At 36.8% G+C, this 15,291-nt stretch overlaps 1 protein-coding gene across 3 annotated transcripts in view; it reads left to right on the forward strand.

Annotated features, from left to right (window-relative positions):
* TENM1 (teneurin transmembrane protein 1) overlaps nt 1–15,291 on the forward strand; it is a 774,784-nt gene that overhangs the window by 513,287 nt on the left and 246,206 nt on the right. For all 3 annotated transcript variants that reach the window (XM_078065077.1, XM_078065079.1, XM_078065078.1), the window contains 2 exons: nt 13,331–13,530; nt 14,628–14,838. In XM_078065077.1, coding sequence (XP_077921203.1) covers nt 13,331–13,530; nt 14,628–14,838 — 411 coding nt within the window. The remainder of the gene's footprint in view (nt 1–13,330; nt 13,531–14,627; nt 14,839–15,291) is intronic.

Genomic DNA, 15,291 nt, shown 5'->3' on the forward strand with positions numbered 1-15,291 from the left:
CCTTATAAATGTAAATGTCTCCTCACAAAAGGGGAACCTCTACATGGTTTTTCTATGTCTGCTGTTTCTTCAAGATGATCCTTCTGTCAAAGAATCATATTGTGAGGGGCAAATTCTGCTCTCCTCCAGCTTTAAAACTTTTAGGGAGTGGAGGAAGGATAGTGGGCAGGGAAACACATTTTGCAATTTATATCTTACCCAGAAAGCACAAATGAAAAACAGATAAAAGCCACATCTCTCCAGATAAAATAGGAGGGGGGTCAGATTCCTGCCACACTTCCCCCTGCCTTCCCCTTTCCTTTCTTTGCCCTCCATTCTCCTCCCAGCTGCTAAAGCTTTGTAAAACAAGGGGTGATACTCCATGGGACTGGCTTATCTCTAAGGTCCCCTCCAGCTGTGTACATTATGAGTCCGTGAATTCAAATTCTGCAGTTAAGGAAGAACAATTAGCCATTCCAAATAAAAGTGGACCTGTTTTTGCAAAAGGCGTGTACACTCCTGGAAAATGGTTGAAATGTATGTCTGTAAAATGTGTAATCCCCTTTGCCATTTAAATCACTTGCAGAGAATTCTGTTGTAATTCAAATAATTAATTCCCAGTTTTCTGCCTTATAAGTTTGGATTTTTGACATGTATGTAACAACAGTCTGCACTTAAAGAGCATTTACAATTTCAAAATAATGTCTTTTATTCACATACCAGTTTTATGCTGTAGCAGCTATTGTTACCCTTGTTTTACACTTAAAAAGGAAAACACAAGAAGGTTAAGAGACTTGGCTTGCGTAATAGCCATAGCTACATTGGGTAGCTGAAAGGCGGATCTAGTCTTTCCTTAGTGTTAGCTCAAGACCTTTCTTTGAGCCTCTTCCTTCTTCTTTTAAAACTTCTTTTCTCAAGGCCAGTTGTTTAAGTAACAGCTGTCTTGATTAAAAATCTGCATGCATACAGTCAAATGTATATCTTTTCCGTAAGAGTACTTTGCAAATCTTATATTTCCCTTCAAAGACCTGAGTTCAGCGAGACTCTCCTCCTCAAAGCAGAACACACACACCTTGGGAATGGAAAGTTAACAGCCCAAACGTACCTTTCATGAACTTTCATTGTAGACGTAGCTAGAGAGGGGTGTGTGTGTGTGTGTGTGTGTGTGTGTGTGTGTGTGTGTGTGTTGCTTGTTTTTTGGCTTTGTTGTTGTTGGGGTGTTTTGTTTTGTTTTATCTGTGGCATATTTGTTATATTGGAGGCAATTTATTCAATGACAATTGCAGACCATAAATAAAAGCTTGAATTTCGGATTTACTTGTAGTTTCACTGACCTTTACTTTGCAGACCCAGCCAGTAGGTAAAGATTCATTTTGTGGTACAAAAGTGAAGAACTGCACCAACCCCACCCAGGTAATCACTGTGCATTCAGATGGAACATAGTCCTGCAGTATAATTCTGTGGTTCTTCAATATTGGTTCATAGGACATGTGGATATTAAAATGCACTCAGCTGCCCTTTGAGTCAACCCATAGTTTCAGTATCTTTTACTTAAAGGATATTAGAGCCCAGGACATTGTGGTAGAATTGGGAATAATTCATATAAGCACAACAAACCACATGAATAAAATAGTAGTAATGCACTAACAAAGACAACAATGTTGGGAGCGTAACATTATTATTTTTAAAGATTGATGGCAAATTACAGTAAATGTTTCCTATAATGCTATATAGATGTTTCTCTAATACATGGTTTCAGGGGGCCCAGCTAGAGTGTTGCAGCTTGTTTTCAACTATATTAAATCACTTTATCAATATACTTCAGTTTTAACAAAAGCTTTTCTAAAGCATACTGGAGACCTGACTTCTAAAACAGATTTATGGAAAGGGTTCACTATGCTAAAAGGCAAACATATTTACGGTATAAAAAATTCATGTTAAATGTTCTTGGTCATATATGTTTAATGTTTCCTTCTTGTTTCATTTTAATCCTCATTTTACTTTTGTTTGTTTGTTTGTTTAACTAAATAACACCTTTCCTGTGGAATGTATCTACCTCGTGGTCCTTCTAGCCTAATAGTATACATCTGACAGGGGCGCTAAGTGGTGTGCTATGGAATGGCATATTGATCCTCCTGGAATAGTCCTTCTAAAGCTAGGGGATCTTCCCAGAACATCTTTATACTATCATAGTTTTTTTTAATTTTTTTAAAATTTTATTTATTTGAGAGAGAGAGGCAGAGATAGCGAGAGACAGCATGAGCAGGGAGGAGAGGGAGAAGCAGGCTCCCCACTGAGCAGGGAGCCCAGTGTGGGGCTCAATCCCAATGTGCGGCTCGATCCCAAGACCGACCTGAGCCGAAGGCAGACGCTTAACTGACTGAGCCATCCAGGTGCCCCTACCATCATAGTTTTTTGAGAGAAACAGTACATTGTAGAAATTTACCAGCCATGTGTGTTCCTAATTCTGTTGAGTATCTGTTTATATCTTTCTGCCTATATTATTTTTGGAGGAAGTTCAAACATTTACTAGCTTTTGCATAAAGTCAAAGGTGATTCTCATATGTAAAATTTGTTTTTGTTTTTTTGTTTGTTTGTTTTAATTTGTTTTTGAAAACAAAATCTTAGAGTTCCTGCATTTAATGCACACAGTTCCTGTGTCCATTATATATCCCACCAAGGGTATCTTGACCAGAACTGTACGTAGATACCATATTCCCATTGCCAGTGGCTCAGAGAGCAGGAAGAATAAAAGCAGAAAGTTAGATTGTAGGAGAAATGATTCTTGACTACCCCAGCCTTTCCATGAAAATAATAGCAAGGGAAGAAAAATGAAATCTTAGTATTTACAAGTGTAGAAGTTCATGATTTTTAGTGCTATATGAGTCAAGATGCTATTTTAACTGTACTAAGTACTATGGAACACTCACAAATGAAGCAGAAGACATAGCTTTTGCCCTTGAGAAACATCCTATTCAACAGGAGAGCTGGAGGAAACACGCATACATGCACACACAATGCAAAATAACACGCAACCAACTGGTGTACAGAAATAGAAATAGGATGGTTAGGTTATTAAGGGGATTAAAAGACAAAAGATGAAAAGATGATTGTTTATCACAGAAGTAGTTTGAGCTGGGCCTTGAGAAACCAGAAAAATCAATCCAAGTTGACCTTAAAGAGCGCATATTTAGGAGAATGGACTAATAGAGTAGTGGGGGGAAATGCAGATGGTAATAGCCTAAGTGGTAAATGGATAATGAAGCAATAGAGGCAGCAGATGGAGACAGCTTGGCAAGGAAAGGAAGGAGATAAATAGTATGATAACTAGATGAAGGGGCAGTTGGGTCATTTTAGTTTTTTGTTTTTTTTTTTTAAAGAGAGACTTGTGCTTGTTTGAAGACAAAGAATAAGAAACCAGTAGAGAGGGAGACATTGAGGATGCCAGTAAGAAAAGAGAGAGTGAAGGGACCAAAGTCTGGACAGGAGAAAAGATGAGGGAGGAGCCTCAGAGAGAAACTGGGACACGGAATTTTATGGCACACTGAGTATGAGAGAGGCATTTTGATATTACGGAAATGAGAGAGGTAGGAGTTCCAAAAGAGGACCCAGTAAGTGTTCCATAGAGAGCATGAGCGGGGGCGAGCAGCAGAGGGAGAGGGAGAAGCAGACTCCTTGCTGAGCAGGGAGCCCAACGTGGGGCTCGGTCCCAGGACCCTGGGATCATGACCTGAGCCGAAGGCAGATGCTTCACCGACTGAGCCACCCAGGCACACCAGTATTATTGTTACTATGTGTAGTGAGTCTTGCTTGTGAGAAGAAGTTTTAATCTGATATTATTGAAGATTTTCCAGGTTCCTTAAAGATAGAAATTAAAGGTGATAGCAAATACAACAACCCATGAGAACTGGTGCCTCTGCAGGCTGCTGCTTTTTCCCGAGGCCTAGAACAAGAAGTTGTATAACCCCCTTATGACTCTCAACTATGGGATAGGTGGGTCATAATATAATTGCCTTTATTAAATGCCCGGTAAGTAGACATCAAGATTTTAGACAGCCATGACTGCCCTGTCCTCTGGGAACTTACATTCTAAGATACAAAAGGGGGTGCTGGATAAATTGAGCCATGACCAGCCCTCCTGCCACCATTCCAAAGTCCAGAAGGATGTGATGATGATAATCTACATATAACTAACGTCTAACATTGTATAAAAATATAGAAAATAGGCACCCCTAACTGTGTGCTACCAATTACATGTTCCAAAATACTGACCAAGAGACAGTTCAGCTTCTAGGTAGATGACCATCTAAAACCACTTGGAAACACATCAAAACTCTTATGACAGGTCATGATAGTTTGTGTGTGTGTGTGTGTGCAGGCTCTGCATGCCAATTTAGAGCTTAGAACCATATCTTTTGGAACAGCTTTGTTAATTTACATACTATATAATTCACCAATTTAAAGTGTACAATTCGGCAATTCTTAGCATATTCAGAGTTGTGTAGCCATCATCACTATTTAATTCTAGAATATTTTCATCACACCGAAAAGAAACCTCATAGGCATTGGCATTTACCCCATATCCCTACTTCTCCCCAGCCCCTGGCAACCACTAATTTATTTCCTGTCTTTATAGATTTGCCTATGTGTACATTTTATATAAATGGAATCATATAATGTGTATTCTTTTGTATCTGGCTTCTTTCAGTTAACATAATGTTTTCAAAGTTTGTCCATGTTGTGGCATGTATGGATACTTCATTCCTTTTTATGGTTGAATAATATTCCACTGTGTGAGTATACCATATTTTGTTTATCCACTCATCAATTGATGGACCTTTTGTGGATTTTCACTTCTTTTTTGGCTATTATAAATAATGATGCTATAAGCATTCATGTACAAGTTTTTGTAAGAACACCTGTTTTCAGTTTTTTTGAGAGGCCAGGGGCAAAAGGGTACCAATTTCTCCACATTTGTCAACACTTGTTATTGTCTATCATTTTTATTTTAGCTATCCTAGCAGGTATGAAGTGGTATCTCATTGTGGTTTTAACTTGCATGTCCTTGATGACTAATGATGTTGAGCCCCTTTTCCTGTGTTATTGGCCATTTGTATTTCTTCTTTGGAGAAACGTCTATTCCATCCTTTGCCCATTTTTCAATTGGTTTATTTGTATTTTTATTGGTGAGTTGGTAAGTCTTCTTAATGTATTCTAGATACAAGCCTCTTTTCCAATATATGATTTGCAAATATTTTCTCCCATTCTGTAGGCAGTCTCTTGACTTTCTTGATGGTGTCCTTTGAGGCACAAAAGTTTAATTTTGACAAAGTCAAATATATCTATTTTTTCTTTTGTTTTATGTGCTTTTGATATCATATCTAAGAACCTATATCAAACTCCAGGTCACAAAGATTTATGCCTGTGTTTTCATCTGAGAATTTTATAGGTTTAGTTCTTAAATGTAGATATTTGGTCCATTTTGAGTTAATTTTTGTATATGGTATGAGGGATTGATTCAACTTCACTCTTTTGTTTGTGGATATCTACTTGTCCATCACCACTAGTTGAATTTCTTTCCCTCATTGAATTGTCTTGGTGCCCTTGTTGAAATTCGGCTGACCACAAATATGATGTTTTATTCCTTAACTCTCAATTCTACTCCATTGATCTATATATCTATTGTAATACCAGTATGATTACTGTAGCTTTGTAATAAGTCTTGAAATCAGGAAGTGTGAGGCCTCCAGTGTTTTCCTATTTTTTTAAGATTGCTTTAGTTATTATGGATTCCTTGAATTTCCAGATGAATTTTAGCTCAGCTTGTGTATTTCTGGAAAATAGGAGTTAGAATTTTGATAGGGATTGCATTGAATCTGTCAATCAGTTTAGGAAGTATTGCCATTTTAATAATAGTAAATCTTGTAATCCATGAATATGGATGTTTCCATTTATTTAGGCCTTTGTTAATTTCTTTCAGTGATGTTTTGTATTTCTCAGTGTACAAGTCTTGCAACTTTTTTAAAAAAGATTTATTTATTTTAGAGAGGGAGAGAAAGTGCGCAAGCCAGTGTGAGCTGGGGGCAGGGAGGGGCAGAGGGAGAAGGAAAGAATCTTCAAGCAGACTCCCCACTGAACATGGAGCCCAATCTGGGGCTCCATCCCAGGACCCTGAAATCATGACCTGAGCTGAAACCAAAAGTTGGACACTCACACAACTGAGCCACTCAGGCACCTTAACTTGCAGCTTTTTTTGTTAAATTTATCTCTAAGTTTTTTTATTTTTTTTTTATGATATTATAAGTGGAAATCCTTTCTTTAATTCCCTTTTTTGACTTTTCATTGCATGGTCCATATTTATTCATTAACCTTTGAATATGTTTGTTTTTGTTTTTGTTTTTTTTTGCTAGTGGCAATATTATATTCTTTTACAGAGATCTTTTATACCATGTTGACCCATGACTCTGAGTCAATGTTTAAATATGCAAAAATGTGATGATAAATTTGAGTTTTATATCGATTCAAGTTTTCACCAAAGAAATTCAAAGACATTGACCACTTCATGTACCATTGGTAATAATCCACAGACTGAGATTCTACAAATGTAATTTGTGTTTCATTGTGTGAGATTGTATATCAAGTCAGGAGAGCCTGAAATTTGGAAACTAATGTTTGTGAATACTATTTAATGGTCATTATAACACACCAGAAGAACTGAAATTTTTAAAAAAATTTTAGGAAAGTGGAAATCCTTATGACAGAACTTAAGTACTTCTAAAAATCAGAGAATTGAGTCTTTTAAACAATAATCTGTTCAACAAACAGATATACAGGGTCAAAATGCAATTCAAAATTAGTCTTTTAATTAATGGTGAGATTTTAACAAGACCATTTCACTTCCATCTGAGATGTATGTAATACTAGATGAGCTACTGTACTGGAATCTGAAGTATTTCAGTGTCTGGACGTAATTGTTTACACTTACATACTAATGTATTTCTCAAGTGTAATATTTGCTAATGGACTTTTCCACACAATCAGCTATCTATTATCAGTGTCAAGAAGGCAGGGGTATTTTATTTCTAAACATATTTTATTCACAGTTAATTCCCAAAGGCCTTTGTGTGGAGATGTTTCAGTTCTTCCTCCCACTAAACCTTGTACTGAAATGTCAAAGTAAATGATCAACATTACTAAGTAAATCATCAAAATTACCATTTTATTAATTCATCCAAACAATATTTACCAAGTGCCTACTATGTACAAGGTTCATTCTTCCTTTTCTTTCTCCTGCATACTCCTGGGTTATAGAACTGAAATAAAAAGCATGTGTAATACACAATCTGGAAAATCTCTCCCTGAAGAACTGAGAGTTGAATACATATTTTTCTTCAACAGTTCATGTAAAGAAAATTATACATGGCTACTTAGATGGGAAGGGTAGGATAGGTTCTCACTGTCCCCTTTATATCTCTTGGCAGCTTTTGATCACAGGGATTAGGGGTTCATTTTACCTCCCCATTTTTTCCAAGCTCTGATACTCTAAATTTCATAATGATCTGTTAACTGTGAAACAATTATTATGTTTGAAGGAACAAAAGGAAGATGATACTTAAGCCATGAGACACACACTAGGACTAATCCAGGTGAAAGACCACACCAAAGGTATTTGTTGATGTCTTTTGAGGATTTTGAACGTGCTATAGGATGACGTGAAGGGCAAATATGATCTTAAGGCATGTTTCTTTTTCATCCCTTTGGACAACATTCCCTTCAGTTAATACAGCCGGTTATCTTCTTAGCTTAGATACATTTTATGGAACTTGCAAATCCCTTAAAAGACTGCTAAGACTGCTGTTACAGACAACACCACAGCCTTTAACCTGGTCAGTTTTACACGAGGACCTGATATTAGAATCTTTTTAATGACTGCATGTCAGTATCTTCTACTCATGTTTCACTGAGTTTTGTGCAGGATCATTAAATCCAGTCTAGCTACATCAAGTAGAAAAAATAAATACATGTATATGTCCAGCCTAGAGTTACTTACCCCTGTCTTACAAGGACAATGTTGTTAATAATTATGGTCTTAGTATTCAGGTATGTGTCTGAGTCTAGAGATAACGAATCCTTGGTTTAGTCGATACAGCCACTGCGCACAGTGTCTGTCACCAACTCCGGGCCTCTGTATTTACCTTCCAGGTAGCTTGACCTTTTCCTTTTGAACTAAGCAACCGTCAGTTAGCTTGCCATCCTTCCACACGGCCTATCTGTCATAGGTTTTTACCACTCAGCAGTTGATGCCTGTGTTGCAAGCTATAAAGAGAGTGTTTAGCTCAAACTAAATTGGGGGATATTGGTGGGACTGTGATAACAACAGCACTGCACAGTTTGATCGGATCCGGGGCTGTCTGCTCATCCTCTTACATTTCTGCAAGGGAGTGCTCCGCTACTGGAGAACACGCTCTTCCTGGACCTTCCAATAGGGCTGTAGCGGTCTGAGTGATTAAATGACAATTAAACATTCATGTTACAGAATCCGGACCTTCGTGCTGTATTTGAGCTCTGCTGCTGACACTTTGCAAATGAGGGCTCAGAGTCCATGTTAAGTTTGGACAAAATGATTCCACTTCCTTATCCTGGCGCAGAATGTCTTCCTGAAATCACATTCCGTATTGTTTTTCTGCAGGTCATTTTCTTCTCTTTAGTTTTCCCCTTTGAGCTACATTAAGAAAAAAATGAAATAGTAAATTAATTAAGAGCCACTACATTGTAACCCGTAACAAATTTCGAGAGAAGATAAAATGGAGCAGGCTATTTAGTGATGTAGATTGCTAGCAGGGAGACATCCCCCTTTCTGATGTACTCAACGCTAAAGGTTAGAGGCTGAGAAATTTTCCATCTGCAAGCTGTGAGAATTTCTCTTTAATACCAAATTGTGGCAACTCTCTTGCTATGCTATTTTTATTTAAATTACAGTCCACATGTTCATTCATGTTGTCATGTCTCTTCATCTATCTTGTTTTAACTGTGATGCAGGCTCTCAAAGGGTAAGACCATCTTTTAAAAGCATTTTTCTAAATGACTTAGTATAGATGCTTCAGATATTTACTAACACTGGTAACCAGGAAGCTCCAACAACACAACTTCACGAGTTTCTTTTGATTTAGTGAATAACATTTAAGTAGCCTCATTATGCAGTATATGATGCTATAAAGTGCAGAAGGAAGACATGGTGTAGCATTTGGTAAGGCTCGTATATAAAGGTTAATGTCCATCAGCCAGTTTTGCCCTGATTTTTTAAAAAGACAGTGTCTGCATTCATTAAAGGCTCTTTGTAGCCCCTTTAAAATAGTGTTTGTTGAACCTAATTTTAAATTATTTTCTATTTATAATAGTGTTTGAACAACCAAATGATGCATTTTAAGAAGTGATAAGAGCCCCTGACGAGGATAGCAATTGAACAAACTGAACATTAAGTTGAGAACAGAAGTATCCGCATAAACACGGTCTGTTAATTGTCTGCTCTTTGAAGACATCTGTCAGCTCTAGGACCCTAAGAGTTAAATGCATAATCAACACTTTGGGGACAAGACCGTTCTGTCTCACATGGGAAAAAGTAACTTTCAGTGAAAAATAAGGTCCTCAGTTGGTCATTTATCATCTCAAAGGGCATATTTTATTATAAATGTCAATTCCACAAAATTATGTGTCCTGTAATACATAATTATGTTCAAAATTGCATTTAAAATCTATTATTAACAGTTAACAGTGAACATTCTTAAAATAGTTATTACTCTTGGCCTTAACACAAAAAGCAATAATGGAGGTATTTTAGGGAGTTAAAAGCTAGAAGGCATTGGCCTCTGAATAAAGCCACTGCAGGTGTGTTTCTTAATGGGCTGTTAATTTTATAGCAAATGAACAAAAGGACAGAGACCATGTGTGTTTTTAAACTGTGTTTGGTGTGGAGAAAGAGTTGATGGCTGAAAAATATAAAGGCAGTATGAAATGAGACCAAAATGAATTTTCCTTCTTGAAGTGTGATCCTTGTGGCTTAAAACCAAGGCAAACTGATTCTTGCCCCTCCTCTTCTATCCCTTCCCTCCCCACCACCACTTAACAGAGAATTCCACAGAAACATATAATAAACTAGCACATCAGAAATAATTAGAAAATATGGTGATAAATAATAAAGATCTGCTTGTCCAAACTCGACATCCTCTCACACTAACCAGCTCCTTCTAGGTTTCTTGTTTTTGCTACTGGTATTGTCTGAGTCACCCGAACTCAACGACCATGGGGCCAGTTTTGACCCTTCCTTAGCCTCCATACCTAGCATCCCAGCATCCTAAGAACCTTGCTTTTCAATACGTAGGCTATGGATCATGCAACATGGGCATTACTTGGGAACTTGTGAGAAATATCCGACCTCAGACCTACTGAATCATAATTTGCATGTTAGCAAGACGTCCTTCCTTAAGCACATTCAAGTTTGAGAAGCGCTGCACTAGAATCTTCCTTTACATTGTCTTCTTTCTTCTTTCTTTTTTTTCTTCCTGAGAAAATAACTTTTATTATTATAAATCAGTCTTTTTATATTTTAAATATATTTTTTTGTAAAATATATGTCTTCAGATTTTACTTTTTAATTCAGAGTGATGACTCTTGCCTTTTAACATAAGCATTCAGTTCATTGCTCTTTATTTTATTATAATTTATCTTCCATCTTCTTCACGTTTTCTAATTGATCCATCCAGCCTGTGCCTTCCCTTTCTTGCCTTAGTTTAGATAAATTATTTTTATCTCAGTATTATTTTCTCTATGCTAGCTTGAAAAATAGATTTTTATTTTTTAGTATTTATGCTTGAAAGTACAATAAGATTTTTAAAATTTATAATAATCTGAAGTTCATTGATATTTGTATCATTCTTTAGGATAACCCAGTTTTATACTTCCTCAATAATATGTGATTTTTTTAACTTTATTGAGCAAAAATTGACAAGTACAATTGTATATATTTAAAGTATACAATGTGCTGATTTCATATATCTATACAATGTAGAAATGATTAAAAAGGTCAAGATAATTAACACATCCATCACCTCACATAGTTAACATTTTGGTGTGGTAAGAATGCTTAAGATCTACTCTCAACAACATTAAAGTATATAATACTGTATTATTAACTATAGTCACCTTGCTCTACGTTAGATTGTCAGAGCTCCTCTTATAACTAAAAATTTGTACCCTTTGACCTACATCACCCCATTTCTCCCTCCCTCCAGCCCTGGCAGCCAATCTAGTTTCTGTTTCTATGAAATTGGCTTTTATTCTTTTATAGATTCCACACATAAGCGATATCATGCAGGATTTGTCTTTCTCTGTCTGGCTTACTTTACTTAGCATAATGCCCTCCAGATTCATCCATGTTGTAGCAAATGGCAGGATTTCCTTCTTTTTTTTTTTTGGCAGCTGAATAATATTTCATTGCCTGTGTGTGTACATATATATACACACAATGGAGTATTTTATACATATATGTATTGTATATTGTGTGTATATATATAATATACACATCACATTCTCTTTATCCACTCTTCCATCAAAGGATATTTAGGTTCTTTCCATATCTTGGCTGTTGTGAGTATTGCTGCAGTGAATGTGGTGTGGATAGCCCTTCAGGATTTTGATTTCAGTTCCTTTGGATATATACCCAGAAGTGGGATTGCTGGATCATATGGTAGTTCTATTTTTTGAGGACCCACCATACTGTTTTCCAAAACAACCGTACCATTTTGCATACCCGCCAACAGTGTGTAAGGGTATAATGGTTCCCTTTTCTCCACATCCTTACAACATTTGTTATTTCTTATCTTTTTGATAATAGCCAGCCTAACAGGGTATGAGGTGATAGCTCATTATGGGTTTGATTTGCATTTTCCCCAATGATTAGAGATGTTGAGCACCTTTTCATATACCTATTGGCCATTAGTATGTCTTTTTTGAAAAAATGTTCAAGTCCTTTGCCCATTTTTAAATTGGATTATTTGCTTTTTTACTATTTAGTTGTATGAATTCTTTATATATTCTGGATATTCAACCCTTATCAGATATATGGTTTGCAAATAATTTTCTCCCATTCTGTAGGTTGCCTTTTCAATTTATTGATTGTTCCTTTTGCTGTGCAGAGCCCTCTAGTTTGATGTAGTCCCACTTGTTTATTTTACAGTTGACTGGAATGGACTTATCCCATGTGAACTGTTGAGCCCACTGTAAATTTAGATCTTTATATCATTAGGCCTGAATTATTGCTCCATAATTCTCTATCATCCCTGTGTTTCCCTGCTCTAAATCATCCTACCTTCTGCTTCAAGATTAGTCTTTCTAATGTACCCAAATATTTCCCCTCTTCTTAAAAATCTTTAATGGCTTTCCATCCTTTACTTGATAAACCCTCAGGACTGGCACTCAAGGCCCTATGATGCCATCCTTTCCCTCCAGCCCTATCTTCAACTGCTCTCTATAGGCACATACCCTACACCATAGCTTTAGAAGTTTCTCTCCTCTTTGTTTTGGTACAGAGTTCCTTCCCTGTGGAACATTCTTCTCAACAGCTCTGTTGAAATCTTCTCCCCCCTTTAAGGCCCCTCTTCAGTACTACTTCCCATAAATACCCTTTTCTCATTCATTCACTCATTGAATAAATATGTATGGAGCATAGACTGCGTACATTCTTCTAGTTACTGGGGATAAAGCAAGGAACAAAACAGCCACAGCCTCATGGAGCTTATATTCTATTGGGAGAAAATAGGCAATAGACAAGTAAAACATGTGGTTTCTTAGGAGGTGATAAATACTAAGAAGAAAAATAAAGGATGTTAAAAGGCATAGAGACAGCTAAGAATGAGGAGTATCCTCCAACCAAATACCCTTTACTCCTTTGAATACCCAGAGCACTTATTTTCCTTTACAACATGGTTACTTGTACATGTGTCCTATTTCCTCTCATGTATTCAAAACTCCTTGAGCGCAAGAACTGCATCTTGTTCATCGTTGTATCTCCTGTAGCTACCCAGACCATGCTCACTAAATAGTGGTGAAAATGAATCAAATGATGGAAATAAATGCAATAGTAGTTCAAGAGAAGGAAGAGACTGGTACATTGGTTGGTTGTGGAAGGCTCCTTGGAAGATATTTGATTTGGGTAAAGCCTTGAAATACAGGTAGGGTAGGGAGGAAAAAAGAGCTTAGGAAGTCATTTTGATGTATTTGTGCTGAAAAACTAAAAACCACTGCTTTATACGTTAAGATTAATATCATGTGCAATTTTCTTTACCTTTAAAACCAGTGTTTCAGAAGGGACGGGCGATAGACACTGGAGAAGTTGACATTGGTGCACAGGTCATGCAGACCATTCCACCCGGCTTATTCTGGCGTTTCCAGATTACTATCCACCATCCTATATACCTGAAATTCAATATTTCTTTAGCCAAGGACTCTCTGCTGGGAATTTATGGCAGAAGAAACATTCCACCTACACACACGCAGGTATTTAATGTTATAGGTATTTCTTGACCCTTCTAGAGGGCGGTGGGATGAATAGTTCAGGGTTTGTGACTTGCAAGGTATGTGGGGGTCAAATGTAAAGGCAGGCAATGTTTGTAATGGGCAAATATCCAAAATAATCACACTCAGATGAATGAAAAGGAAATGACATTGAGAAATAAGCAATAGCATTTAGCAGAACAAATTCAGAAAAGAAAGTTTAAGAAAATACTCTTGAAACTTGAATTCTGTTTCCTGGAACAGGATTATTGTGAGCTTTCCCCACCCCCTCATCTTATTTAGCTTTTGGGCCCACACTCCCCCCCTTAGCTGGCTCCATATGGCCTTGACCCCTTGTCCCAATGAAGAATGCAAAGCAATAAAGGAAATGAGTCCAAAAGGGAGGTTTTATCTTACAGGTAGAAAATTTTTCTTGTTATTGTTAATAATAACTTAAATATGTAAAACCTCTATGGTTTACAAAGCCCTTCTATAAATGTTAGCCACCTGATTTCTCTCATTTTTTTCCCTTATCTCTTCCTTGCACGAACCCATTTGGGGTCCTGCTCCATCTAAGAAGTAGCATAAGGAATCATAATCATCAGGGGATTGCTTTTTTTTGAACAGATATGACTGTAGTCCAAACCTTACCTTCTGTATGGGAATTCAAATGTGACTCTTAAAAAAAAGTCCAAGGAAATGTGTGCCATGTGCTTGTCCACTGATTAAAGGAAAAGAGGGGGTTCTTTGAATATTTAAATATGCTACCACAAAGGTAGTAAATTATGATGAATGTTCTCAAATTTTTGACTGTTTACTTGTTTTAAAAACTGTAAAACTCTTGAATTTGTAGAGAAGATCATGGTCACATTTTTGAGGGGAATGTGTGGTTCCAAATATCTTTTATCTGATACTTCAGTAAAATATCAAGATTCTCTTGCCTAAGGGTGTTTAAGTATACTTAAGAACGAATAACTTCTTCTTTCACTTTGCCTCCCTCAGAGAAGTATGAAGTGTGAAATAGGGCAATTGAAGTTAAAGTTGTTCATTAGTCTAGAAGTAAAAGTAGTGGCTCATATTTGTGTGTGTGTTTGTTCCAGTTTGATTTTGTAAAATTGATGGATGGAAAACAACTGGTCAAGCAGGATTCTAAGGGCTCTGATGATACCCAGCACTCCCCTCGGAACCTGATCTTAACCTCACTGCAAGAGACCGGTTTCATAGAGTATATGGACCAAGGGCCTTGGTATCTGGCATTTTACAATGATGGAAAAAAGATGGAGCAAGTATTTGTGTTAACCACAGCAATCGGTAAGCTGCCTTGACAATTATTTTGAATTAACAGCAGAGTTCTAGAAAGAGATCAGTGATTAAAGTGATACAGATGTTGTTTAAACTCATTGCTCGTTCTGCCTTAAAGTCCTTATTCAAGATAGGTCACTATGAGAAAGGCTTATATTGTTGTCATTAATGTTGTTTAAATGCTGATTAAGATTTTTTTAATGCTGCATTATTTGCTGCTATTGTAGGATAGTTGCCATGTACCTTTTTTTGTTTTCAAAAGGAATAATCACCTGGATAATCATATTACCAGGGCTGCATTGATGAACAACTTCAAGGAAGTAGGGAGTAAGCAAGAGAATCTCTGTTAATTCAAGAGCTATTAGAAAAGAAAAGGCAGTGTAAGACTGTTGAATCACAGACCTGTACCTCTGAAACAAATAATACACTATATGTTAAAAAAAAGAAGAAGAAGAAGAAGAT

Source organism: Halichoerus grypus, chromosome X (genome assembly GCF_964656455.1).
Source record: "Halichoerus grypus chromosome X, mHalGry1.hap1.1, whole genome shotgun sequence".
Classification (NCBI taxonomy): Eukaryota; Metazoa; Chordata; class Mammalia; order Carnivora; family Phocidae; genus Halichoerus; species Halichoerus grypus.